General features: G+C 44.3%; 1 protein-coding gene across 4 annotated transcripts in view; it reads right to left on the bottom strand.

Moving 5' to 3' along the window:
* LAMA3 (laminin subunit alpha 3) overlaps positions 1–26,405 on the bottom strand; it is a 249,933-nt gene that overhangs the window by 71,497 nt on the left and 152,031 nt on the right. For 3 of the 4 annotated variants that reach the window (XM_036245198.1, XM_036245200.1, XM_036245199.1), the window contains 6 exons: positions 16,719–16,863; positions 15,922–16,062; positions 14,211–14,372; positions 11,148–11,246; positions 9,009–9,092; positions 2,014–2,244 (listed from right to left, as the gene is read on the bottom strand). In XM_036245198.1, coding sequence (XP_036101091.1) covers positions 2,014–2,244; positions 9,009–9,092; positions 11,148–11,246; positions 14,211–14,372; positions 15,922–16,062; positions 16,719–16,863 — 862 coding nt within the window. Of the gene's footprint in view, positions 1–656; positions 846–2,013; positions 2,245–9,008; positions 9,093–11,147; positions 11,247–14,210; positions 14,373–15,921; positions 16,063–16,718; positions 16,864–26,405 lie in introns of those variants that run through there. The other variant, XM_036245201.1, reaches the window with a different exon arrangement.

The following is a 26,405-nucleotide window of genomic DNA, read 5'->3' as shown; positions in this document are numbered from 1 at the left end:
CCGTAATATATTATTTCAGTAAAGGGGTTTTGCAGCTCATCATTTTTTAAGTGATAATTTTTCAGGAGAACTCTTCCAATAAACCTGTGTAGTACAAATGCTAAAATCCTCTCTCTGTCAGGTTTCCAAAGCTCTTGCAGCAGCCCCAGGATCTATTTCTGTGTGAGCATACATGCAACGTCCAGGAAGGTTAAAGAGAACAGACTGTGTGAGTGTCGAATGCCTGGCAAATTGAAGCATGCCTAGCAGGTATTATACAAACTTCACCTCATTACTTTTTAAAACACGATTTCACTGATTCAAATGTTTTACTTTTTGGGTAATTTTTTTTTCCAAGCAGAATTTGAAAGCCTACAGGCACTGAACTCCTTTGTCTTGAGGCTTGGGTTACTCTCGAAAGGGCACAAAGTTTCATAGCATCTTAACATTCCACAAGTATTCGAACTCAGCTGCCTCAGCCTTTCCAGGTGGGCTGATGTTTATAGGGTTTGTGGTTAACAACTCAGGAGAGCAATCTGTTAGGCACTGCAGTAAACACTGCCAGTCAATGGGAAGGGGAGACCGTGGGCCCCTCCCCCAGCCCACCCATTTACTTAAAATGTCACAACGCTGGGAACCCTTCCCCATCCCAAATCGAAATGTAAAAGGGACATTACCTGGCTGGGTTTAAACTCCACATAACTTGCTTGCTGGTTACTTTGACCGGGAGGCTGCAGAAACGCTACCCTTTGCTGCTGTGAATTGTATCCCAGACACGGCCCCAGGGCTACCCCGAAGATCCACAGCCATCCCGCACTCCCGGCTGACCACCTCACTGCTGGGGGCATCCTGGTCCTGGCGTCCTGCTGGCTGCAGGCAAACCTCTGCCTCTCCTCTTATACCAGCCCTTCCTGCTCGGTGCCCTGGCCCGCCTGACTCAGGTAAGGCAAGCTGTCTGCGGCAGGAGGCCCCACCTGTAAACTTCACCCATGAGTCAGCCTGTGAGCGAGCACACATAACAGTTCCACAGGGAAGTGCACCGCTCTGCAATCCCTGTGAGGTGGGGCAGGCATCACCTTCTACCCACCTTGCCTCACAGACAGACGGCCCTGGCCGATTAGAGCAGCTGTAAATCACAGGCTGAGTCATGGGCAAAGGACACGCCCTGGGCAGGAGGGTGATAATCCAGAGGTTCCACTCTTTCCCTTGAGCTTTCCCTTGAGCTATATGTTTTATTTAATCGGGTTGGAAAAGAGATAGAAGGAAGGTGGAAGAATGTAGGCACCTGTGGGCTAAATGTTACAAGACAGGAGTCCCCGGAAAACCACTGCAGGTAATATATTTGTAGATTTAAAAAACAAAAACAAAAACAAATAACTCTTATTTGCAGATCACCTTGGGGTTTCCTGCTGTCAAGGAGCTGGGAGAGAAAATGAAGGAAGCCCATGGAATATACAGAATGACAATTATTTCCTAATAGCTGTGATAACCATTGTGATTTCCCCCCTCTCTTTAGGAAGATAACAGATGTACAGCCTGAACTATGAAATAATTTCATTTTATGGCACATTTTGATCACCTTAGGACAAATCAGGTTGACTAGGACCTGCTGTGAGCTAGAAAATTGGACTTTGGGTCCCTTGGGTCCCCTCAAAGAATTAAGATATACTTTAGACTCTAACTCTGTTGGGGGTGGTGGTTGGAGGGAGGCCCTGGATTAGGGAACAGCATGAAAACCCTGGGTCAGCTACAGGGAAAGCAGTATCTCATATTCTGGGGTGCCGACCGGCAGGCTCCTTCTAACCTCTAGGAAACTTCTGATTTATACAACCCCCAGGATCGATTGGGCTCATATGGATTTCGAGACATTGTGATTTCTTTTCATATTTAATGCCTGAAGGTGGTCCGGGTAAGTCAGGAGCTATAGCCCAGCAGAAACTTGTGTGATGGATCGAGTGTCCCAGACCATCCAGGATGCTGGACAGCAGCCAGGAGTCCCCTGGGGGAATTTCATGGACTAGGAGAATTTCCTACCTGACACGAGTCACCAGTGTAGACAGGGGGGCAAGCACACATCTCCACATGGTGTGCTCTCCGACCACTTCCTGTGGCAGAGGCCTCCTCCAGCCCCACCCCGCTCAGGCTGAGCCTCTGGGTCTCGCTGAAGTAGAGGCCTCGAAGGCGCACATCTTCCAGTCCAGACAACACCGTCATCAGCTCTTCCCGAGTTACCGGCGCGCGGCTCCGGGTGTGTCGGAAGTTTCCCTGCATGTGAACACAGAGAGGCAAGGTCCCCCTTCGGCAGGCTCACTTCCCGGGATATCAAAGAGTCAGACACCCGGAAGGAGCCAGAGAATGACATTTAAAATACATAAGGGAGAATAAAATACAAGAAGATAGGGGAGTGTAAGACAGTGAATTTACATTCAGAGGTCAGATGTCCTGGGCACTTCCCAAAGAGAGAGGATGCCACCTGAAAGGGGGAAACAATGAAGGCGGGAAATAAGGAACAAGACAAGGAAACAGAATTCTCCAGTGCTAGGCTTATTTTAAAATGCACTTCTGTTTGTGCAAGCAGAGTGAGTGAGAAAGATACAGGAGAGAAAGGCACACGGCAACCAACGGAATCGTGCAACTCAGATCAGTAAATGTCCATAACTGTGACAGAAAGTACAATCTTTTCGTGCATACGCACATTCATATTGTTTTATTTTTTATTATGGTAAAAAACATAACATAACAATGATCACCTTACTGTTTTAATTGTACACTACAATTGCTGTATGCACATTGTTGTACAACAGATCCCCAGAAGTCTATCATCTTGCAAGACTGAAACTCTTTACGTATTATGAAATAGCCCAACTGGTATGGCTCAGTGACTAAGCGTTGACCCATGCACCAAGAGGTTGGTGGTTCGATTCCCAGTCAGGGCACATGCCCATGTTGTGGGCCAAATCCCCAGTGGAAGGCACGCAGGAGGCGGCCAAGCGATGTTCTCTCTCATGGATGTTTCTCTCTCTCTCTCCTTCTCCCTTCCTTTTTCTCTCTAAAAACAATAAAGAAAAAAAAATTTTTTAAAGAAATAACTCCCATTTTCTCCCCACTGCCCCACCACTCCCTGCCCCTGGCAACCACCATTGTACTTTCTGTTTCTATGAATTTGAATCCTTTAAATGCCTCTTATAAGTGAAATCAAGCAATATTTCGTTTTTGTGACTGGCTTATTTCACTTAGCATAGAGTCCCCAGGATTCATTCATGTTCTAGCCTGTGGCAGGATTTCCTTCCTTTCTAAGGTGGAATAATATTTCAATGGATATCCGTCTTTTCTTTACCCATTCACCTGTCAACAGACAATTGCCGCTGTCTTTCCCTCTTGGCTGTTGGGACTAGGTGCTGTAACGAACGTGAGTGTGCAAAAATCTCTTCAAAATCCTGCTTTTCCTTCTGTTGGATAGAGATCCAGAAACGGGACGGCTGAATCCTATGGTAACTTTATTTTTTAATTTTGTTTTCCACAGCAACTGCACTGCTTTAGAGTTCCACCGACAGTGTACACATTCCAGTTTCTCCACATCCTTGCTAATCCTTGTTCTTTTCTGTTCCTCCTTCCTTCCTTCCTTCCTTCCTTCCTTCCTTCCTTCCTTCCTCCTTCCTTCCTCCTTCCTTCCTTCCTTCCTTCCTTCCTTCCTTCCTCCTTCCTCCCTCCCTCCCTCCCTCCCTCCCTCCCTCCCTCCCTCCCTCCCTCCCTCCCTCCCTCCCTCCTTCCTTCCTTCCTTCCTTCCTTCCTTCTTTCTTTTTATCCTCACCTGAGGAAATTTTTCCATTTTTTGTTCAGATAGAGTGGGGGGGGGGGAGAGAAACATCGACGTGAAGGGACACATCGAGTGGCTGCCACCTGCATGACCAACCAGGGCCGGGGACAAACTGCAACCGAGGTACGTGCCCTTAGCGGGAACTGAACCCAGGTCTCTCTGGACCGCAGGCCGATGCTCTAACTGCTGAGCCAAACCGGCCAGGGCTCTGTTGCTTTTTTAAATTAAAAACATTTTTTAGTAGTCATCCTAATGAGTATGAGGTGGTACCTTGTGGTTTTGATGTGCACTTCTCTAATGATTTAGTGATGTTAAGCATCTTTTCACATAAAAGCCTGCACTTTTAACCTTTAGATCCTGTGGCCTCCTTTGAAGAGTTTCCACATCTCTTTAATGGGCATAGTAATAATATCTCATCTCTCAGGACTATCATGAAGATTAAAGTAAATTAATGATAGTAGACATTTAGTAAATGGCAATTATTAACACAAATATAGTACTTATATAATTTTCATTTATATTTTAGCTTGAGCCCTGGCTGGTTTTGCTCAGCAGTTAGAGTGTTGACCAGAGGTCCAGAGAGACCTGGGTTTGGTTCCTGCTAAGGGCATGTACCTTGGTTGCAGTTTGTCCCCGGCCCTGGTTGGTCATGCAGGTGGCAGCCACTCGATGTGTCCCTTTCACATCGATGTTTTTTTTTTCTCTCTCTCTCCCTCCCACTCTATCTGAACCAAAAATGGAAAAAAAAAAAAAAATGTCCTCAGGTGAGGATAAAAAAAATTACATTTTAGGTTGAGGTATAATTTACATACAATAATATTTCCTCATTTAAGTGTACAAATTTTAGTAAATTTACAGAAGTATGCAACCATTACCACAATGTAATTTTAGAACATTTTAATCTTCCCCAAAAGAACCCTCATGGCCATTTGTAGTTACTACCCATTCCCACCTCCAGCCCCAGGCAACCACTTAGCTACATTCTGTCTCCATGGACTTGCCCATGCTGGACAATTTATATAAATAGCAACTTAATTTCAGTAGTATACAAAAGCTTGGCTTCCATTTGAGTCATTTCCTCCCCTGCTCCTTTGTGCTTGTCATACAACTTACATTTTTATACATTGTATGCTCACCAACACAGATTTATAATTATTGCTTTATGCAGTTGTCTTTTAAATCAGATAGAAGAATAAAAAAGAATTATAAACAAAAAATGTATTTATACTGCCTTTTATATTTACCTATATAAATATACCTGTGCTGGGTTTCTTATGTAGATTTAAGTTATTGTCTAATGTCCTTTCATGTCAGTATAAAGGACTCCCTTTAAGTCCAGCCGGTGTGGCTCAGTGGTTGAGTGTCGACCCATGCACCAAGAGGTTGCCAGTTTGATTCCCAATAAGGACACATGCCCAGGTTGTGGGCCTAATTCCCACTGGGGGGCATGCAGGAGGCAGCCAATCAATGTTCTCTCTCATTGATGTTTCTATCTCTCTCTCCCTCTCTCTAAAATCAATAAAGAAAAAAATTAAAATAAATAAAATTTAAAAAATAATAAAGGACTCCCTTTAATATTTCTTGTAAGGACAGTTGGCTATTTGATGAATTATCTCAGTTTTGTTTATTATAGAATATTTTCATTTCTCCTTTATTTTTATTTTATTTTTTTAATCCTCACCCAAGTATATTTCTCCATTGATTTCTTTCAGATAGAGTGGGAAGGAAGGAGGAAAGGGAAGAGAGAGGGAAGAGAGAGGGGGAGAGAGAGAGAGAGAGAGAAACATCGATGTAAGAGAGACACATCAACTGGTCACTTCCCGCATGACTCCAAGCAGGGCCAAAGATCGAACCACAACCAAGGTATGTGTCTTTGACCGGAATCAAACCTGGGACTCTTCAGTCTGCAGGCTGACACTCTAACTACTGAGCCGAGCCAGTCAATTCTCTCCTTTATTCTGAAGTACATTTTGCTGAATATATAATTATTTGTTGACATTGTATTTCTTCCTGCACTTTGAAAACGTTATCCCACTGTCTTCTGACTTTCACAGTCTCTGGTGAACAATTAGCTGCTACCTTTATATAGGATCCCTTGTATGTGATGCAGTTCTCTGACGCTGCTTTCAAAATTCTCTTTTTCTTTTAACATCTTTACTATGATGTTTCCATATATGGATTTCTTGCATTCATCATACTTGAAGTTTGTTGAGCTTGGATATGTAGATTAATAATTTTCATCAAATTTGGGAAGCTTTCAACCATTATTTCTTCAAATATGTCTCCCCTTTCTCTCTCTTCTCTCCTTCCTGCACCGCAAATATGTACATGTTGGTACATTTGTTCTGAATATCTCTGACAGTCTGTTTGTTTTACCTCATCCTTTTTTCTTTTTGTTCCCCCCGATGCATAATCTCAATTGAACTTCTTCAAGTTTGGTGATTCTTCCTTCTGCCTGTTCAAACCTGTTGCTGAGCCCTTGTCTTAGTCAGCTCTGGTTGCCATAACAAGATACCATAGATTGGGTGGCTTAAACAACAGAAATTTATTTTCTCACAGTTCTGGAGGCTAGATATTCCAGATCAAGGTGCCAGCCAACTTGGCTCCTGGTAACAACTCTTTTCCTGGCTTGTAGATGGTCACCTTCTCACTGTGTCCTTACATGGCAGAGAGACAGAGTGAGCTTCCTGATGTCTCTTCTTAAAAGGACATACTATAGTACTTACATCATCCTATTGGATCAGGGATCTACCCTAAGACCTCATTTTACCTCAGTTACTTCCTTACTCCAAATACAGCCACACTGGGGGTTGGTCAGGGCTTCAACATATAAATTTGGAGAGGATACAATTCAGTCCACAGTAGTCTTTATAATCAATTCTTCATTTTAGTTATTGTAATTTTCAATTTTAGAATTTCTCTTTTATATAATTTATATTTTTAATTGATATTCTCTATTTGGTGAGACTTTGTTCTCATATTTTCCTTTAGTTCTTTAGACAAGGTTTCTTTTAATTCTTTGACATGTTTTGACATGTTTGAAATGTTGATTTAAAGCTTTTTATAGTAAATTCAATGTCTTGGGCTTCTTAGGGACAGTGTCTATTCCCCGCCTCCCCACCCCCCACCCCCCAATGTATAAACCACATTTTCTTATTTCTTTGCATGTTTCATAACCTTTTTGGTGAAAACTGGACATTTAAAATAATATACTGTGGCAACTCTGGAAATCCACCTCTCCCCTCCAACCTCCTCTTGCTTTGCAGGATTTGTTACTGTTGCTGTTTGTGTGTTTATTTAATGACTTTTCTGAATTAATTCTGTGAAATCTGTAATCTTTGTCCTGTGTGGCCATTAAAGTTAGCTTAGTAGTCAGCTAATAATTAGAGATTTGTACAAATGCCTAGAAACAAAAAGTTTCCTAGTCTTTGCAAAAGGACTCTGTGTGCATATTGGGGGACACCTCCAACACTCAGCCAGGCAGCTGACAACTCTGCTTTAGCCTTTACTTCCTGCTTGCACAGAGCCTTAAGGTCAGCCAGAGGTGAGAGCTTAGGGCCTTCTCTGGTCTTTTCTGAGAATGCAGACAGCTCTGAGTATGTAAGTCTTTCTATATTTCCAAGATTGTGTTGGATCTCTTCAAAGCCTCTATGGATATCAACTTATTTTTGTCCTCACCCAAGGATATTTTCCCATTGCTTCTTCAGATAGAGTGGAAGGGAGGGAGGGAGAGAGAAAGAGACACATCGATGTGAAAGAGACACATCAACTGGCTACCTCCTACATGACCCCAACTAGGGCTGGGGATCAAACCTGCAACCCAGGTACACGCCCTTGACCAGGAATCAAACCTGCAACCCTTCAGTCTGTATGCTGATACTCGAACTGCTAAACCAAACTGGCCAGGGCATATTCCCCCAACTTTTTATCTTAAGCTTTGTGATTAGCCTATTGTTTGCTCCAACTATTGTCCATCACCTCAGGCAGCCGTGAAGTGAAACAATTGCCCCTAACTGTTTCCAGAACTCCCAGGGGAAAGGCTTTTCACACTGGGAAAACTCTAAGTCAGGTAAGATAACCTTAGAAGTGGGATCCTCCAGAAACGCTCCAGACATGTCAAACCATGACAATTCTCTAGGAATGAGGCTTTGTAGGAGCTCTAAACCCACTCTGTCCCCTCTGGTGGCTTCCAGGCTTTTACCTTGATGGTAGGCTATTACTTTTTAAGGCTGCTGTGGAGCTTGGGGGACCAGTGGATGGAAACAGAGCAAGTTGAATACCAGCCACAAAGCTCATTGTTCTTTCTAAGATCCATTTTTCTTGAATAAATGCTTTCCAGATTGCTGCAAGCCTTTGGTTCATTTCCAGAGTTCTGAAATAGTTGATTCTGACCAGTTAGGCCAGTTTTCTCATTGCTTTTACGGCGGAAAGAATTTTTGGAGGCTCTTATTCCACCATTTTCGCTGGTGTCACCTCTCTCATGTAACTTGAATCTCACAATATGTGATCTTTTGTGTCTTGCTTCTCTCACTTGGTATCATGTTTTTGAGGTTCATCCTTTCATCATGCCGTGGTAGGCATCAATACTTTGTGTCATTTATTGCCAAATAGTTTTCCATTGTATGACGGATCTGTACAGAAATGTTAAAATATGTCTGCAAGTTCAAGGTACTTGAAAAAGCATCACCTTGAAGTATTAAAAATATTTAGGAATACAAGTGGAACACTATTTTAAAGGAATAGTTGTAACCAAGTAGGTATAATGTAATATTTTATGATTCAGTGAGCTTTCCTTTATTTATCTTGTTTCTTTGATGTTATAAATTTTTGTGGCTTTTCCATCAATTCGTCCCAAGCATTTGTTGGACAATCACCTGGCCTCAGGCGCTGGGGTGCCTGTGGATGACAGGGAGCTGCATCATAGCACTTATAGACTTGCAGGGCTTATAAGACAAGGATAATTAACTATAACACAGGACAGACAGGCCTCAGTGCCATAAAAACAATACAAACAAAGCCCTGTGAGGATAAAACTCTACATGTTTGATTTATGTTTTAAATTCATATATATAAATTACGTTGATATTAATATAATTAATAGTTTAAGTTCATCAAATAAGTTAAAAAGCATGCCTGTTTGAAAGAACTAAGCTATCGAACAAAAAGGATCATCAAGAACCATTTCATGTGTCTTCTTCCTTTATGTATGTACCTCCACCACCTGCACTCGCCCATGGTACAGCCTGTCTGGCCGTGGGCTGTTCGGCTCCTCGTAGAATACAGACATGCGCTGACCCTGTTTAAAGAAAAACACAAATGCGTTAATGCTGCGGCTGGGATGTTTTGAAGTTTATGATGGAGCTAAGAACCAATTCCTATGGATCTGCACTGCAGGGAGTACCTGATTCTGAGAAATTGTTGGGAAATAAACTGACTGGCAAAGGATTACTGACATGGAAGCAGAATAATACCACCTAATACAGTGCGTTTGCATACAAATAGGAAACTCCAAAATTTTCCTAACTGAAAAATGGCTAACAAGATGCAAACAAATTTTTTTCAAACCACAGGTGCTGTCTCTATTCCTGCCTACAGGACCTGACTGTGGTGGCGAGACAGTGCTTTGGCGGGTGGGGTAGGCAGAAAGGTTAGCAGGCCTCCAGCGCAGCCCTCACCCTCCGGGCCCCAGCCTCGTTCACGCAGCCTCTGCACCCCGCTCCTCAGTGCAGTGGCTCCTGAGGGACCACTCACAGGTGTCAATGGGAAAGTCAGCGCCCACCATCAGCACCCCCACTCTAAAAACACACATACACAAAGCCCCAGCTTTTTTGTTGTAGCCCTGAACCCGAAAGTCATTCAGTAGAGCCAGTGTTGCAGAAAGAAGAGCATTATCTGCGATCACACATCATTTAAACCTTCACCTAAGAAACATGCCCAATAGCCTCTTAATCCTAGCAGTTTGGAACGAAGCAGGGTGATGCTTCGTGAGCCTAATTCTTGCCCCCACGTTTGAAGGTGCCATGAAAGAGAAATTTTGATCATCACCTCTGCGTGAATTCTAACAGTTTGCATGATAAACTCTCTGGCAGTAAAATATAGGACACTAATGGCCTGAACTTGAGCTACTCTGCGAAAATAACGAAACTGAAATGCAGTACGGCGATGACAGTATTTTATTGTGGAGCTATCTTTCCTTCCACTATAACTCTAAAACCTTTGCTGCTTGGTCTGTAAGGTGTTTTGCAAAGGTTTCTTTGAGTTTTTAAAACAACAGCTCAATAAATTTGGGTGCTAGTAAGCACAAAACACACCACTGCAGTGCCTAACACAAAAATGTGCCCGAACGTGAGGCCTCGTCTGTGCAAGGTGGGAGACTCGCTAGTCCCTATTGCGCAGTGAGCGGTAACCCTGCAGGAAGCTGTGATTGCGTCACATTAATCACAGCACTCAAACCAGAAGCACAGTCAAGTTCAGGCTGTGGCACTCCAGCCGTACATTGTAGGGAACCCATGCAGGATGTGACATTGCCCCGTCCCTCAGGACTTTTCTAGATGGCAGTTCTGGATTGTGTAGGTGATGTCACTTTTCTTCTCAAAGAGCCAAACTGGCCCCCCACTATCTGCATCAGGCCAAGTTGCTTATCATAGCATTGAACACCCTCCTCCCTGCCCTGCCAGGCTTGTCTTCGATGACCCAGCACGCAGTGGTAATACAGCCAGGTTGGACTGGTCACCCCTCTGCCTCAGTTTACCTCATTCTTCACGGCTGCAAGGGTGTTTCTCCTCTCACGCCCACACTTAAAGGCCTGGCTCAAACGAACCTTTTTCAGCAAGTGTTCTGGGGGCCTCTCTACCACCTAAGTCTCCACTTGGACCCCAGACCCCACAGCCTTGGTGGGACCTTGCCTCACATGCTTACTATTCAGTGGAATAAAGCTATCTGCAGTTTTTTTTGTTTTTTTTTTTCTTATCTCCCCTTTTAGATTACACTCTTTTTGAGGTCAGGGATTACCTGTCCTTTATGAGCCCAGCAACATGGTCTTGTAAACAGGACGGGCTCAAAAACATTTGTGAAACTAAATATAAAGATAGAAGCGTAACAAGAGTTTAACATGAACTCGCGAGAGGCAAGGGTGAGACACTAAGTACAGTGGGAGGCGGCAAAAGAGAAGCGGTTTGGGCATGGGGTGGTCAGCGGTGAGGATCCTGGGGAGGTGCTACATGCTCTAAACTTCTCTTAGCTTCTACGAAATATTGAAAATGACTTAATATAAACGTTCTGTAGGCCCCTTATCAAGCTGTCCTAAACCCGAATCAGCGTCAAGGTGACCTGGGCGTGTTCTGATACCTACGGTGAGCTGCACATCTGGCTGTCTCCCCAGAAGAACCATGTCACCAGGTAGGCCGAATGACTTGATTTGGTAGGTGAGGTAGCCACCGTAGGAGGAAACCTAAGATTGAAATGTTAGGATCAGTAACACAAACATTAGAAGAGACTATGGCAACATTAGCCCCTATAAAAAGTACATAGGCACATAGATCTGGAAAGATACATCATCAACCTATTAGCAGTGGTCATCCTTAGATGGTGAAATTGAAGATGGTCCCACATTATGCCATTTTATATCAATTTGAATGTTTAACATGAACTTGAGTTTTACAAGCAAAGGAAGGGGAAGAGATTAGCCAAAAAACATATACTCATAGCCCATGGACACAGATGACAGTGTGGTGATTGCCAGAGAGATGGGGGTGGGGACTGGGGGGGGGGGTAGGGAGGATGGACAACATCTGTAATGCTGTCAATGATAAAAAAGATACTTCTGTTAAAAAAAAAATAATAGTCACACAGAAACAAATAAGATTCTTTTATTCTAGTTGACTGCTAAACCAGAGCATTTATTTAGTCCACAGCAATTCTAAGAAATTTAGGCCATTGGTTTCTTACTTCATGGAGAGACTTGGTTCATATCTATCAGTTACAAAATGAACCTCTAAACATAAATGTTCAAAAACCTTTCCCTGAGAGCAGATGGTGACTATTTCCTGAGTGATCACACATTCTCCTGCGTACATAGCCGTGTCTGACTACTACACAGGTGTATGGACTTCCTCTCAGGGCACGTGAATGGCATGATGGTGGTGGAGATGTGGGGACGAATGGCTGTGGTTTTCTGACAGCAACTTCATTCTGGTCCTGACACCTCCCACCCTTAAAGTAAAAACCAACCAGGAGGAAGGAGTAACGAAGGGATGGGAATCAGAAGCAATATACATCAGAGCAGGCAGGACAAAATACCCTGACTGAAGAATGCAAATAACTTGCAGCAGGGAAGGAGTAGCATTTCTGGACCCCCAGTCCACTGAGGTTTTCCCCTAGAATCCATACCCTGACAAAGCTTTACAGAGTTCTGATCTTGGAGTCTGGAAGAATGCTAAGGCAGCATCTTGAATCATCTTACTGAGTACAGTTGACCCTTAAACAATGAGGGGGTTAGAGGTCTCACACCCCTTCCTGCATAGTTGAAAAATCTGTATATAACTTTAATCTCTCCGAAACCTTAACTATTAATAGCCTACTGTTCACCAGAACTGCTTACCGATAACATAAATATTCAATTGATAACACATATTTTGTATGTTATATATATTACATACTATATTCTTATAATAAAGTAAGCTAGAGAAAAATATTAAGAAAATCACAAGGAAGAGAAAATACATTTATAGTATGGCATGTATTTATTGATAATGTAAGTTTACATCATCTGTTTATAAGATGAAAACATCCGCATATAAGTGGACCCCTACAGTTCAAACCCATGCTGTTCAAGGGTCAATTATACTGCCTTTTTGATGGCTAAGGTAATTTTAAAAATATGTCTCCATATTCTTTGGTATCCTGTTTTTAATTCCCTTCCCTTTAGTGTGGGCTGGACTTAGTGACTGGCTTCTAATGAGTAGAATATGGCAGAAGTGAGAACATGTCATTTCTGAAACTAGGTTATAAAATGACTATGGCTTCTGTTTTGAGTCTGCCTATCTATCTATCTATCTATCTATCTATCTATCTATCTATCTATCTATCATCTATCTATCTATCTATCTATCTATCTATCTATCTATCATCTATCTATCATCTATCTATCTATCTATCTATCTATCTATCTATCTATCTATCATCTATCTATCATCTATCTATCTATCTATCTATCTATCTATCTATCTATCTATCTATCATCTATCTATCAGTTGTTTTAGAGGAAGCCAGCTGCCAGGTCATGAAGACCCTCAGGCAACCTCTGGAAAGAGAGCTTAATTCAATGAAGAACTGAGTTCTCCAATTCACAGCGAGTGAGGAACAGAGACCTGCTGACCACCACGTGAGTAAGCTTAGAAGTGGGTTCTCCAGCCCCAGATGCCACAGCCCTGGCTGCCATCTTGACTGCACCCTCATGAGACACTCTGAGCCACCTGCTCCTGGATTCCTGATCCACAGAAACTAGGCAAGGTCCTAATTGTTTGTTGCTTTAAGAAGCAAAGTTGTGGGGTCACTTGTTACACAGCACTAGATGACCAGCACATGGGCCCACCCAGTGGAGGTGCAGAGGAGCATTACATGAGGGAGAAACAGGGTTATATGAGAGGAGCAACGTTCCACACACTCAAAGGTCAAAACCCAGTCCTTCAACCGGAAGACAGAATTAAAGAGCTCAGGCCAACAAGCCCTGATATTTAGTCATTCTGAAGGTGAGACTATGGCATTACCTGAGCCGGCCCTATGAAATCCACCCCTTCTCAACACTAATCTAGGCCACCAGGTGCATATGTCACCTGATAGTGTTTCCACAGGAGGTCCAACCTCTGTCCTCATGAATGAGTACAGCTGGCCAGGCTCTGAAATAACAATTTATGCAGCAAGGGAGAGCCAGCTCCCACGGGAGTGTCTAACTAGCCCCACGTCACTCCCTGAAGAAAGCCGACTGCCCCAGAGCCTGTGCTCCTTTGAGTAATCTCATGGGTCACTTTTCAGCTTTTGTTTTCCTGACAAGGAGCCCTTCTTCTGCTTTACAACAAAGAATTCCGAGCTTGGCATTTAAAAGCATACATGTCCCATTTGCAACAGACATGATTTAAATGGTTATGACTTTTGGCATTAAGTAAAAAAATCGAGAAAAACCTGGTGCATGACTTCCTCAGCTAATGAGCTGAATGAATGTGAGGTCCATGAGTTCATGGTCTGGGCCCCTCCCAGCGGGTGTCAGCATCTCTTTTGCATGTGTAGTTCACCTAATTTCTTCCATTTCAGTAACCTGAACTTCCTGATGCTCCCTTCCAGACACCCAGTGAGCAATGCTCATGCAGTGAGGGAGGAGGTCCCGCGCAGGCGTGGGAGAACAACAGGATATTATTACCTTGTCCCCCAGGTAGGATGGAGGTGCGACCCAGGTTGCACTGTGAACTGTTGAGGGCAGCTCCTGGAGGTCAGCCACCACGCTGCTGCTGCCTGGGTTGAATGAGACAGGGATCTCTGCTCTGTCTGCTGTCTCCAGGCGCCAGCCCATCATATCCACAAACTGGAACACAAAAGCAAGGGATGGAAGCGTGTGCCTGTGACTTCCTGATGATGGCTGGATGATGCAGAACAGAAAGAGTCGTGGGGCGGCCACCTTGCTTAAAAGGCTTCCTCTCTGTGTCTCCTCTTGGCTGGTCCTCAGAATTCTCAGAGGGCAGAGAGCATGTGGGTATGGGGTTTATCTTTGTACCCAGCACACATCCTGGTTCTTGACTTTTAGTAGGCATCCACAAATGTTCAAAAAATACTAAATAAGTATATGAATAACACCTCATACAGGGAACACATTTTAATGGTGAGCTCCTTATATATAAAATGTGATGTGGAATACAGTGGTAAGCTATCGTTATTTTTCTCTAAATGGAGCATCGTAATCAAATAGTTCCCTGATCACAAAGGAGGCCAGGAGTTAAATGAGAGGGAGAAAACAAAGGAACTGACAAGGCATAGATTAGGAATAATGCTTCTGGGCTCCATGGGGTAATGAGAGGAGACGTCAGAGTAGATTTACAAACTACTCCCCCCCCCCCCCCCATTATAAGCTTATACTCCTTTTAGGAGGCTGGCAACAAAATAAGTAAAAAAAAAAAATTCTTTCTTTGAATACTGGTTGGATATAAGACATTACTCTCACAAAGAAAGCAAAAATTAGACTACTGGCTCATGGAATAATGAAGGCAACAAAAGTTTTAGTTTCATGGAGTTCATTTAAAATGTGGCCAAAGAAAAGATGTGGTGAAACACATGAGAAGGAAGATAAGACAGGAAGAAGATAAGCAGAGAAGAAGAAACAAGGGGAAGACCAACCAAGTCCCTTTATTTAACGAGTGTTTAATGAGCATCTGCTATGTTCCAGATGCTGCTGCAGGCACTGGGAATGAATCAGGAGCTCACATGCTAGTGGTGGAGGAAAGCAGATAGTAAATACATTTTAGAACTAAATGTATAATATGGCAGGAAGTGATACATGCTACTGAGTACACTATACAACAAGGGTAAGCACACGGAGAGTGACCAGGGCGAGCTATTTCGTAGGGAGTGGTGAAGAGAGGCCCCTGAGGGCATGAGACACTTGAGCAGAGATCTGACAAACTGAAGGATGGGGCATGAGGACATCTGTGGAAAGAACACTGAGGGCTGAGGAACAGCGAGGGCCATGCTTAACCTTTTAATGAAGTAATAGGCAAAAACTTCCACGACCCTTCATGTTTCATGCCAAGTCATTGCTTCCTCACTCAGAAGAACTCAATAAAAACAAAAAGACTCTCGCCCTGCCGGTTTGGCTCAGCAGTTAGAGCGTCGGCCTGCAGTCCAGGGAGACCCGGGTTCGGTTCCCGCTAAGGGCATGTACCTCGATTGCAGTTTGTCCCCGGCCCTGGTTGGGTTGTGTGGGTGGCAGCCACTTAATGTGTTCTTTTCACGTCAATGTTTCTCTCTCTCTCTCTCTCTCTCGCTCCCTCCCACTCTACCTGAACAAAAAATGGAAAAATGTCCTCAGGTGAGGATAAAACAAACAAAAAAACCCAAAAAGACTCTCACTCCTTGCATACCTTAGCTCTTCTTTTATGTGTACTGTGACAGTGGTTATTTATTCCGAAACAAAAGCAGCTTGTACAACCCTTGGGATTTGCTGGGTCCAGGTAGAATGAGCCTTCTCGACACACGTTACATTCTGCACCTTCCACATTCTCCTGTTGAGAAACATGAACCAAGAGACCATTTCTTCTAAAGTTTCCCTGGTTGCAATTAGCTCCTTGCCCAAATGAAATACCAATACAAGATGTTAGAACATGGATGCTAACCAAACATTAAGATATATGATGGTTAAGCTTCTATACTGCATTACTTGTCTAAACTTTTATACCACACACAAATAGAAAACTTCCTAAATTTTATAGGATTCCCCTTGGCATCTCGAAAGTAGGGAACTGGAACCAGAAGGATTCACAATATGGTGGGATCGATTCATCCCACTTTCTACCACCTCAGAATATCTGCTAGGGCTTGGGAGCCCTCCTACTGCCCGGCAGAACCCCAGGTGGCAGAGACGGGCCAGGAATAGGCTTCTAGGGAAACTTTGAGCCTCTTGGAATTGTAGACAGAAGTTTGTGTTGATTTTTCTGGAGAGGGTCTGTACCTGTCATCAGATGCTTAAGGAGGTCTGCTGCCCCTCCAAAGGATGAACTCCCACCAAATGAGAATGGCTATAAAATGCTACACACACACCTTGTGGAAATCTATTACAGGTCAGTCCCGTTTCCAATGTATTCTTATATGTTGATTCGATATGAAGAATTTCTGCACTGATTGGTGGCTGACGTCCTTGGCCTTGCGTGTTCATTCTTACCTTGCAGAGGCAAGCCCCGGTGTCTGGGTCGCAGACTCCTGGCACTGTCCCCTCTCTGCTGCAGTGGCAGGGGACGCACTCCGGGAAGCGGTAGAACCCAGAGGTGCACCGGTCGCACTGCCGTCCTGTGATCCTGGGCTTGCATCTACACCCAAAGCAAAGGAAGCAAAAACGTGCTCATCATCTTCTACACACAGTTCCAGAGTCCACTTACACTGCAGCAGACCAGTTGCTGTACAGTCAGTTACACAGACACAGTGTCTGCCCACAGCGTGCTGACCATCAAAGGCAGAAGTGAAGTAGCAGGTAAAAGGCACCTACACAAAGCAGGTCAGGATGACTCTCATTTTGATGATGAAGGGGGTCAAAAAGTACAAACCTCCAGTTATAAAATAAATGTCAGGGGGGTTAATGTACAGCATGGCGATTATGTATGCCTGAACCTAATATAGTGTTCTATGTCCGTTATACCTCAATTTAAGTACAGATGCCTATTATGGGCAGTGCACTTTGAGAGTCAGGCTTGGTGCTAGGCTCTGGGGTGCAAGGATGGACATGGCCCCCGGGCCTAAGTGGTGAGGTGGAAATGTGAGCAATATACACATGGGGTCTGAGTGGGGGTCAGAGGAGCAGCCCTGACCTATTCTCACTGGGTGTTGCCTGAGTTGAACCTAAAAGGTCAAGTGTTGGGTTCGAGGTAGGGTGGGTATTCCAGACAGAAGGAAGAGAGAGAGAAACTGCTTGGTGTGTGCAAGGAACACAAGTGTGGTGTCGCTGGGGCAGGAGCGCCAGAGGGGGTACTGCACTGTGAGCCTGGAGAGACGGTGGGAACCAGCTCATGCCATCAGAGGACGTTGTGACGTTGCCCTGTGGCCCTGGAGTGTGCTCACTGAGTCCTGAGCACAGAAGGCAGACTGGCTGGAGCTCTAATTGCAGCTCTCACACATGTCAGGTCTGGTATCTTAGCAGTTCTCCAACTTCTCAAAGGCTTTGTGTTCTCATCCGTGAGAGAGGGGAAATGTTAGCTGTTGCTCCTGATTTGCTATAGGGATAGAGGAGGCAGTGCGGGCACATGGCAAGTCCTCAAGGTCTTGGCATCATTATCTTGAAAAGCTTTGAAAGAGGAAAGAGTGTGGTTGGACGTGTGTGATGAAGAGTCAAGGCAATGAACTCTGCAGCAGGCTGTTGAGTCAGGAGGGAGGTGAGGGGGCTGAACTGGGCAGAGGTGTTTGGGATGGCAAGGAAGAGTTGGTTCCAAACTATTTTGAGGTGAGGTTGCTGAGATTAGTACTGTTCTAAATGAGGGGATTGAAAGAGGAGAAAGCAAGAGAGATTCCCAGTCGTACAGCCTGAGCAACAGAGTGGCCCCATAGGGCAGGGAAGGAGGGTGGCAACGGGCAGGTCTGGGGGCTCCAGTGGGCAATTCTGGCATGGGCCTGGGCGCTGAGTCAGGCCCCGGCACGGAGCCTGAGCCACCAGCAGGTACACTCACCCGAAGCATGAGGCTTGATGAGAAAACAGAAGCCCGAAGGAGTGAGAAGAACAGCGGGCAGCAAGCAGAACTGAGAAGCCCAACCCGGGGAGGTGGGGGTGAGGAGAGGAAGAGGAAGTAGGTGCCATCCTTCGGCAGCTTGGACACTGAGCTCCACAGCTGAAGTCTGGTGGGATCTACATATTGATCCTTTTTGGTGGATCTACAGAAAGCATTAGGAAGTGTGCTTTTCGATGCATATAGGGAGTACAATCTAATAGAAAATATTTCACTAACTCGCTACCAAACATAAGGGATCACCTATCTCTTAATACCTACCATAGTGCCCAGGCCAAAAAAGATAATATAACTTAATGTATCTGAGTAACTTTGCTTTTGGCAGATATCTGCTTATAATCAGATAAAAGAATGAGAACTTGATTAAGAACATGAACTTGGGACCAGGTAGCCTGGGTTTGAATCCTAACCCTGCTGCTTACTGGATGTTGAACCTTGAGCAAATTAATCTCTTTTCAACTGAGTTTTCTCATTAGTAAAAATGGACGTCAAAATAACTACTTAACAGAATTCTTGTGAGAATTAAATATGTCAGAACTTTAGAACAATGCCATTTACACATATAAGTATTTGCTATCATTATTCTTGTTATGACATTGGCTAAGGGGAGCAGGTGGGTGTCCCTTCATCCCACTCATCACGCCCCAAAAAGACAAAGTCAGCTTCACCTGAGAGGCCTACTGACCGGTCCAATGCCATTCTCTTCTTCCCTGACCCACCCTCATTACCTTCTTCCCTGCCTAATACCTGCCGAGATTCTTTTCATACAGAAGAGTGTACTCTCCAGAGAACATCTGTAGCAATGCAGCTGGAAAGTGTCAATGTTCTGCTGACAGTGACCGTTCTAATGCAGTGGATTGTAAACTGTGGAACGGGTCAGGGGCCCTTCTGGAAGCTGGAAAAACTGTGGGTCATCTTCTCAAAAGAGTACTTATTACCCTCTCGCAGATTACACAATCTCTCTCCCCCTCCCTCTCCCCCACACATGTACTCTCATTAGCACACACAATTTTTACATTTTCTCCCAAAGGGATTCTGGGCCCATGTTAATATCAGCTGCTCTCTTCTTATGAATCTCAAACTAAATGCATCAGACAGCCCAGCAAAGAAGGAAAAAAGACTGTTCCCAGATGACGCCTTATTTCTGGGGAAGCAGCAAGCGAACAGCACAAGAAGGCTGGTGGTCTAGAGACGGGAAACGAGGGAGCACGGGCAACCCCTCCCAAATAAAATGGTCAGGAAGAGGAAATAGATCAGAAGGGGACCTTTGGCGATAATCTGACCTAGACTGGGGTGCACTCTGATCCCCTCAGCTTGCAGCGAGGAGAAGGACGCTGTGCACCGACAGTGCTGTTGTCACCAAGTGCTGCCTTGGAAGCCTGGCGTCCTCAGGTGCGGGACGGTTCGGTACCAACCATGCAGGGCTTCTGTCCCACCGGGGTGTTAAGTGAATCCTTAACAACTCACACACTGAACTCCATTGGTGGACAAATGGCCTGGACCTGAGCCTGGAAGGTGAGGACAGGCCATGGGAACCTTGATATTTTCACTTGATTGGAAAAGAAAGAAACAGGAATATTTTGCAGGGAAGGGAGCCATGGGAGCTGCTTGTTGAGACAAGGAGAAATGGAGGCAATGTCATTACTTTTCTGCCTGTTTATTTCAGAACATACGTAAGATGATAGGGCGGAAAGCAGAGGTGGGCTGAGGGTGGGCTGCATCGGTAACATTAGATGAAGCTCTGAGCGTCACTCCTCCTGGACGTAGCAACTGGGAGCATAAGAGGCTGAGACAAAGCAGCAGGCTGAGCAGAGGGGTAACAGCAGCAGCCCGCGAGCTGAACTCTGAGAACCCCAGTTAGGACTGGCGGGCAAGGGTTAACCGAAACACGGAGAATATGAGGTCTGGGTTCCTGGGCAACACAACGCTCACAGCATTGAGCGTGTAAGTCCCGTGCAAGAAACAAAAACAAAGCACAACCAGTGCAGTTTGGGGTGGTACTATAACAACAGAGAATCGAAAGTAAACTTCCTTTTCGAAGTCTGGCTGAACATCTTTTAAAAACTACCTAAAGTCACCCTGACCTCGGTACATTTCTCCAGGGAGACACTCTGCTACCCAAGAAGCTGCCCCACTGAAAAGGGAAGAGGTTCCAGTAGATGCTGCCTAGAGGCACAGAACAGCAGCCCTGGGACTCAGGTCATGTGAAGTCATCTCCACGGCAACAGGCTCACAGCCCAACATTATGTAATAACATCTGCACGTGTGGGTGCTCACCGTGTCTCACAGACAATCAGAAGTCTGCTGTTAGGGTGAACTCTGTCTCTGCTCATTAAACACTGTGGGTCCCTTAATACAACACTCACATCGAACTCCAGTTAATCTAGAACCCAGTCTGTCTTATTCATTCATTTATTCATTCAGTAATGGCTCTCGAGCGCTAGCCAGTTTGGCCCAGTGGTTAGAGCATCAGGACTCGGACCAATGAGCTGTGGGTTCGATTCTGGTCAAGGGCATGTACCTCGGCTGTGGTTTGTCCCCAGCCCTGGTGGGGTCATGCGGGAGGCAACCAGTCGTGTCCCTCTCATGTCAATGTTTCTCTCTCTCTCCATCCCTCCCACTTTATCTGAAAATAAATAGAAAAATATTCACAGGTGAGGATTAAAAGTAATAATAATAGTAATAATGGCGCTCGATAATTATTGAAAGAATAAATGAATGAATATATATTTTCCTGTGAAGGGACAAAGTAGAACAGGTCAGTCTTGACCTCCGCACATTCTCCCTGAGGACACAGGGCACAGAGATGCAGAACGCTAGGGAATGGGGGGAGCGATGGAAAGCCGGATGGGAAACCTGCTTTAGGCGATGGGGGAGGATATCTCTGTGGACTTTTAGAAGGCTTCATGCCTTCTCTGAGTTTTAATACACAGTCCTCGAAGGGTAAGTACAATTTGGCGGTGACAGAAGAGGGGAAGGAGGCCTTCCTAACTGGAGAACTGAGCATGTGCAGAAAGTGTTTGGAGGAAGTGAGAAAACCAAGCCAGAGAAGAAAGCTGGAAGAAGTCTTCGTTAGGGTGGGCGGAGAGCTGGCCTTGACCCTACCAGACCCTCGGGAGTTGAGAAGGGTTGTGCCCAGAGTGGTGTGAGCAGTGGTGCCCCGCAGGGACACGTGTCCCTCAGCCGCCCGCGTGCAGGCTGGCGCTCAGCACACCGCCGAGGACCCTGCCCGGCTGTGACCGGGGACAGTGTTAGTACAGAGCACATGTGCCTTCTGCACGAGGCACAGCTCCTGAACTGGAGTAGGTGCTGGATATAGTTTGAGCAATAAGATATATTTATATCTGACAAGATAGAATTTAAGGCAAAAAAATAGTAATTCACAAGGAACTGAGGGATATGTTTCATCATCGTTTAAAAAGACACATACGAAAAGATAAAATCACCTGGCCGGTGTGGCTCAGTGGCTGAGTGTCGACCCATGCACCAAGAGGTCACCGGTTCGATTCTCCATCAGGGCACATGCCCAGGTTGATGGCCTGATCCCCAGTGTGGGGCATGCAGGAGGTGGCCACTCAATATTCTGTCTCATCAATGTTTCTGTCTGTCTCTCCCTCCCCCTCTCTCTCTAATATCAATAAAGAAAAAATTTTTTTAAAGAAGATAAAGTCATAAATATATATGCATTGATTAGTATTGTCTCAAGTTTTATAGACTAATAGTTTTATGTATTCATGACAAAGTTATAAGAAAAATACATTTTTAAATCCCAATATGACTTTGTAATAACACATTCCTGTTTGACTAAGGGGAGAAGAAGGAAGGAAGGGAGGGAGGGAGGGAGGGAAGGAAGGAAGGAAGGAAGGAAGGAAGGAAGGAAGGAAGGAAGGAAGGAAGGAGGAAAGGAAAGAAAGAGACTACAAACCAGGAAAAGGTAGGTCGACTGGTTCACCATCAATATCATTCAAACATGAAGAGGTAAAAGGATGCATGGGGGCGGCGGTTGGGGGGGGGGGGGCAGAGAGCCATGGGAAGGAACGGGGATAATAGATACTTAGCCAGAAGTTGACACCTGATTGACTGTAGAAAAGAGAAGTTGATTCTAAGATATATAGGAATTTCAGGCTTTGAGTACTGGGAGGAGGCTATCACCATTAGGTAGAAAATTTTAAACAAAAATGAGAAATGGCTTGAACAGCAAGACAGTGGTATGGCTTTCAGATATGGGGTAAGACTTGTAGACAGTTGAAGTTATGAAGGCTCTTAAAGATCGTCTAACCTAATATTTCATTTTGTTATACATGTGAGAGGACAGGAGCTAAAAGACTTACGGGACTTGCCATCTAAGTAAAGCCAGTAATAAAGTCCAGGTCGCACTGATTTGCAGTGAAGGTGGGATGCGGCGGCCCTCAGGGACCAGGACTGGAGCTCTGGATGCTGGAATCACCCAGAGCGGTGGGGGTGGAAGCCAGGAGACTCGGTGGGGTTTCCAGGGGACAAAGGATAGAGGGAGGAGGGCAGAATAACAGCTAATACTTATTGGGTGCTAGTGTGCGTCAGGTACTGTGCTAAGGGTTTTTGCAGAGGATATTTAATCCTCTAGGGAACTTCAAGAGGGTGGTGCCTCACAGATGAAGAAACAAGGCACAGAGGCAGTAACATGCCTTCACCCAGACAGTGAGTGGCAGAGGCAGGGCACAACCTTGTGCGAACTCACACCGCCCACCGTCTCCGTCCAGGGAAGTAGGTGGCTGAGCCAGTGAAACAGCCGGAGAAGAATTGTTCGGAGAGACAAGAGAAAGACAGTTATTACAGAAGGTGAAAGCAGACCAAGGGAATGAGGTGAGGCCATGACACTGCGTCATGTGGCGGGGTCCCCGCCACCCAGCTCTCGACCGAGCCCTGAGCCCTGTTATTCCGTGTGGTGAATCAAAGGGTTTGCTTCTCCGAGTTGGCAGAGCACGGGAATTTGTGCCTAGCTGGAAGCACTTCTCTTCCAAGAACGCGGAGGCTATGGCCTTTCCTGATACTTTGTTTCTCTATCTAACACACGCATTTAGTAGATCTGTGAAGACTGGCTGAGGATAGAGGTCACCCAAAAGGGCTTTTACCACTGCGCTTCTATAAAGGCACACCTGTACATGTGGCTTCACTGAACATCCAAGTGAAATGCCATCTCCTTCAATCAATCTTAAAATAGCTTGAGTCCTGGCTGGTGTGCTACATGGTTAGAGCGCCGGCCCGCGACACTGTAGGGTCTCAGGTTTGATTCCTGGCCCTTGTCAGGGTCGTGTGGGAGGCAACCAATCAATGTGTCTCTCTCCCATCGATGCTTCCCTCCCTCTCCCTCTCCCCCCCCTCTCTCTCAAATCAGTGGAATCAATGGAAAAATATCCTTGGGTGAGGATTAACAACAAAATAGCTTGAAAGTGTTTGACATCATGATGGTTTTTAAAAGCAGTGACTACCAACCATGTCCTTATATTTCTGACTGATTGGCAAAATCAGTCCTTTTGTTTGTTCAAAATATCTGATGGCAGACCTCCTCGTCCATTATTAAAAGCCCATGTATATGGACTTTTTCTTTGCTTTTACATCTGATTAAATTACTGTGTTGCTATAAAAATGAAATTGTGATTAATAGAAGCATCTTTAAGACCTCAAAGTAGATAGAGTTGGCTAAAAGACTACATGGCATTTATACAATACAATTTTGAAATATTTTCTGTGATACAATCAGAGGTTGAAGAAGAATAAATATGATCAGAATTTTTAATTTAGGTGGGATGGTAGAGATAATTTTACCAAGCTTCATTTTATAGGCGAGGAAACTGAGACCCAGGAGACAAAGTGACTTGCTCAGGATCGCCTAGCTAGTTCTGACAAAAGTGAATTGAGAACTCAGTTTTGTGGCTCCAACTTTACTTATTCCCAATTGTCTCTAACACTGTAGCACCAGTTTTAATTAAGTAAAGATGGAGTACTGTAGAATGCTACAGTTGTTTTTATAATTCATTTAAAAGTAGATTAACATTTATAACTGTTTGATTTTTCTTTTGGCATTATAAATTTAACACCTATTGTCAAATAAAATTTGGAAATTCTAATTATTAAGCTTTGTGATCATTTGTATAACTGCAAGAGAGTCTGTTGTTGAAACACCAATCAGAATATATGCACCCCTATGTTCATAGCAGCGCTATTTACAATTGCTAAGATCTATAAACAGCCCAAGTGTCCAGCAGAAGATGAGTGGTTAAAAAAGCTGTGGTACATTTACACAATGGAATACTATGCAGCTATACAAAGAAAGATCTCTTACCCTTTGAGACAACATGGAGAGACCTAGAGAGTATTATGCTAAGCTAAATAAGCCAATCAGAGAAAAACAAATATCATATGAGCTCACCTGTTTGTGGAATATAATGAACAAAATAAGTTAATGACAAAATAGACCCAGAGGCATGGAAGTAGAGAACAGACTGACAAACCTCAGAGGGAAGGAGTGGGACAGGGCAGGAAGAGATAAACCAAAGAACTTACGTGCATATATACATATCCAATGGTCACAGACAACAGTGGGTGAAGGCAGGGGGGATAGGGGCAGGGAGGAGGGTGTCAATGGGGGAAAACAGAGGAAATCCGTAATACTTACAACAATAAAGAAAAAAAAAGAGAATCTATTATGTAACTGAAAAAGGAAGTGTTTTTGTTATTGTTACTGTTGTTTTGAGAACTCCAGGTATCTTGATTATTTCTTTAATATAAACTTTAGGTTCTTTTAGACACATTCCTCACTTTTATTAGAAATTTTTTCTGGGTGAAAAAAGCATTCTTTCCTCTAATATTTTCTAAAGAAATAATCCTTTCAGGCAATCAGAAGCTTTTTCAGCATGAACACTGGAATTACCATGAGCAATATGTGCAATTTATAGTCATGTACTAAACTGTAAGATTTTCTTACATTATCTGCCAAGGGCCTTTTCATAACTAATCCACTTTGATCATGAATGGATATGTCATCCCATGAGGTTTTTACAGTCTCGCTGGTAATGTCAAGACAAACAATCACATGTTGGTTTAAGTGTGATAGAGGTCAATGAGATTCCATTCCTGTGACGCTCTCTCTGGTTTGGGCAAAACTGTATGACATGCCTTGGTTCCTCGTCAGGAATTTTCCAGACTACTAATTGTCCTTGGTTCGTGAAGTTTCGGTAAACACTCCTTAGACTTTTTACCTAAAACACTATGAGAAATCTCTCCATCAGCGATGGTGCCTTCACTGATTTTACCGTGTTTGATGCATTCTTGGTTTCTTTTTCTGTAGCAGCAGCGCTGGGAAACTGTGTGTGAGGCCCCTTGGCAGCGATGTCTGCTGTTCACCAGCAACTCCCTTTTAAAACTCTCCCGCTAGTTCTCAGACAGTGAATTCCGTTGCTTCTCTTCCTGCTGAAAAACTGCTTCTCCATCTCCTTCTGGCTTCCTTGGCCTTGGAGGACTGAACATGGCGCTCACTCCAGGACACACGCCTGGCTTTTCCTCCGTGTCTGCGCCTTCTCCTGGGGTCCGCATTCACTTGAACCTACACACTTGGTTCCCAACCTCCCTCTCCAGCCCCAAACTCTTCACTTGGATGTTCTGCTTTCAAAAGAAAAACTAAAGTAGTCATTATGGAATAACAGAACTTTGTTGTACTTCCTTCCACTTATTTGGAGGCTTAGTAAGTTTTTATTCTTAATTATATACGGGGGCACCATAATGTTTTCAGTATTTAGGACCCTAAGTACCTTAATGCAGCTGTGATTGGGGCCACTGCAGAATCCTGGGCTCCATCCTCTGCCCCGACTTCCTAATAACCATTCCTTGCACCCTGTTTATTTTCCTGTCCTGCTCTTCCATCTAGTGTTTTCTTTATTTTTGCAAGGTTATGCCTTGCTTATTCTGCTGCTCAAATGGAATCTTGTCCTTTCAGCCTTTCTTACTTCCATATTCCTGCTTTAACACCCCCGAGTAAAGGATTTTAACCCATTCCCTGCTTATCCTGCCTATTTGTCAGACATTTCTTTCTTCCGAAGGATTTGTACAAACCTATTTCCCATAAAGATGTTGAATTATTTCCTTTGATTTGTTCTTCAAAT

This window comes from Molossus molossus, unplaced genomic scaffold (genome assembly GCF_014108415.1).
Source record: "Molossus molossus isolate mMolMol1 unplaced genomic scaffold, mMolMol1.p scaffold_m16_p_6, whole genome shotgun sequence".
NCBI classification, from domain to species: Eukaryota; Metazoa; Chordata; class Mammalia; order Chiroptera; family Molossidae; genus Molossus; species Molossus molossus.
Note: the sequence above shows the minus strand (reverse complement) of the source record. Positions and strands in the feature narration are given on the sequence as shown.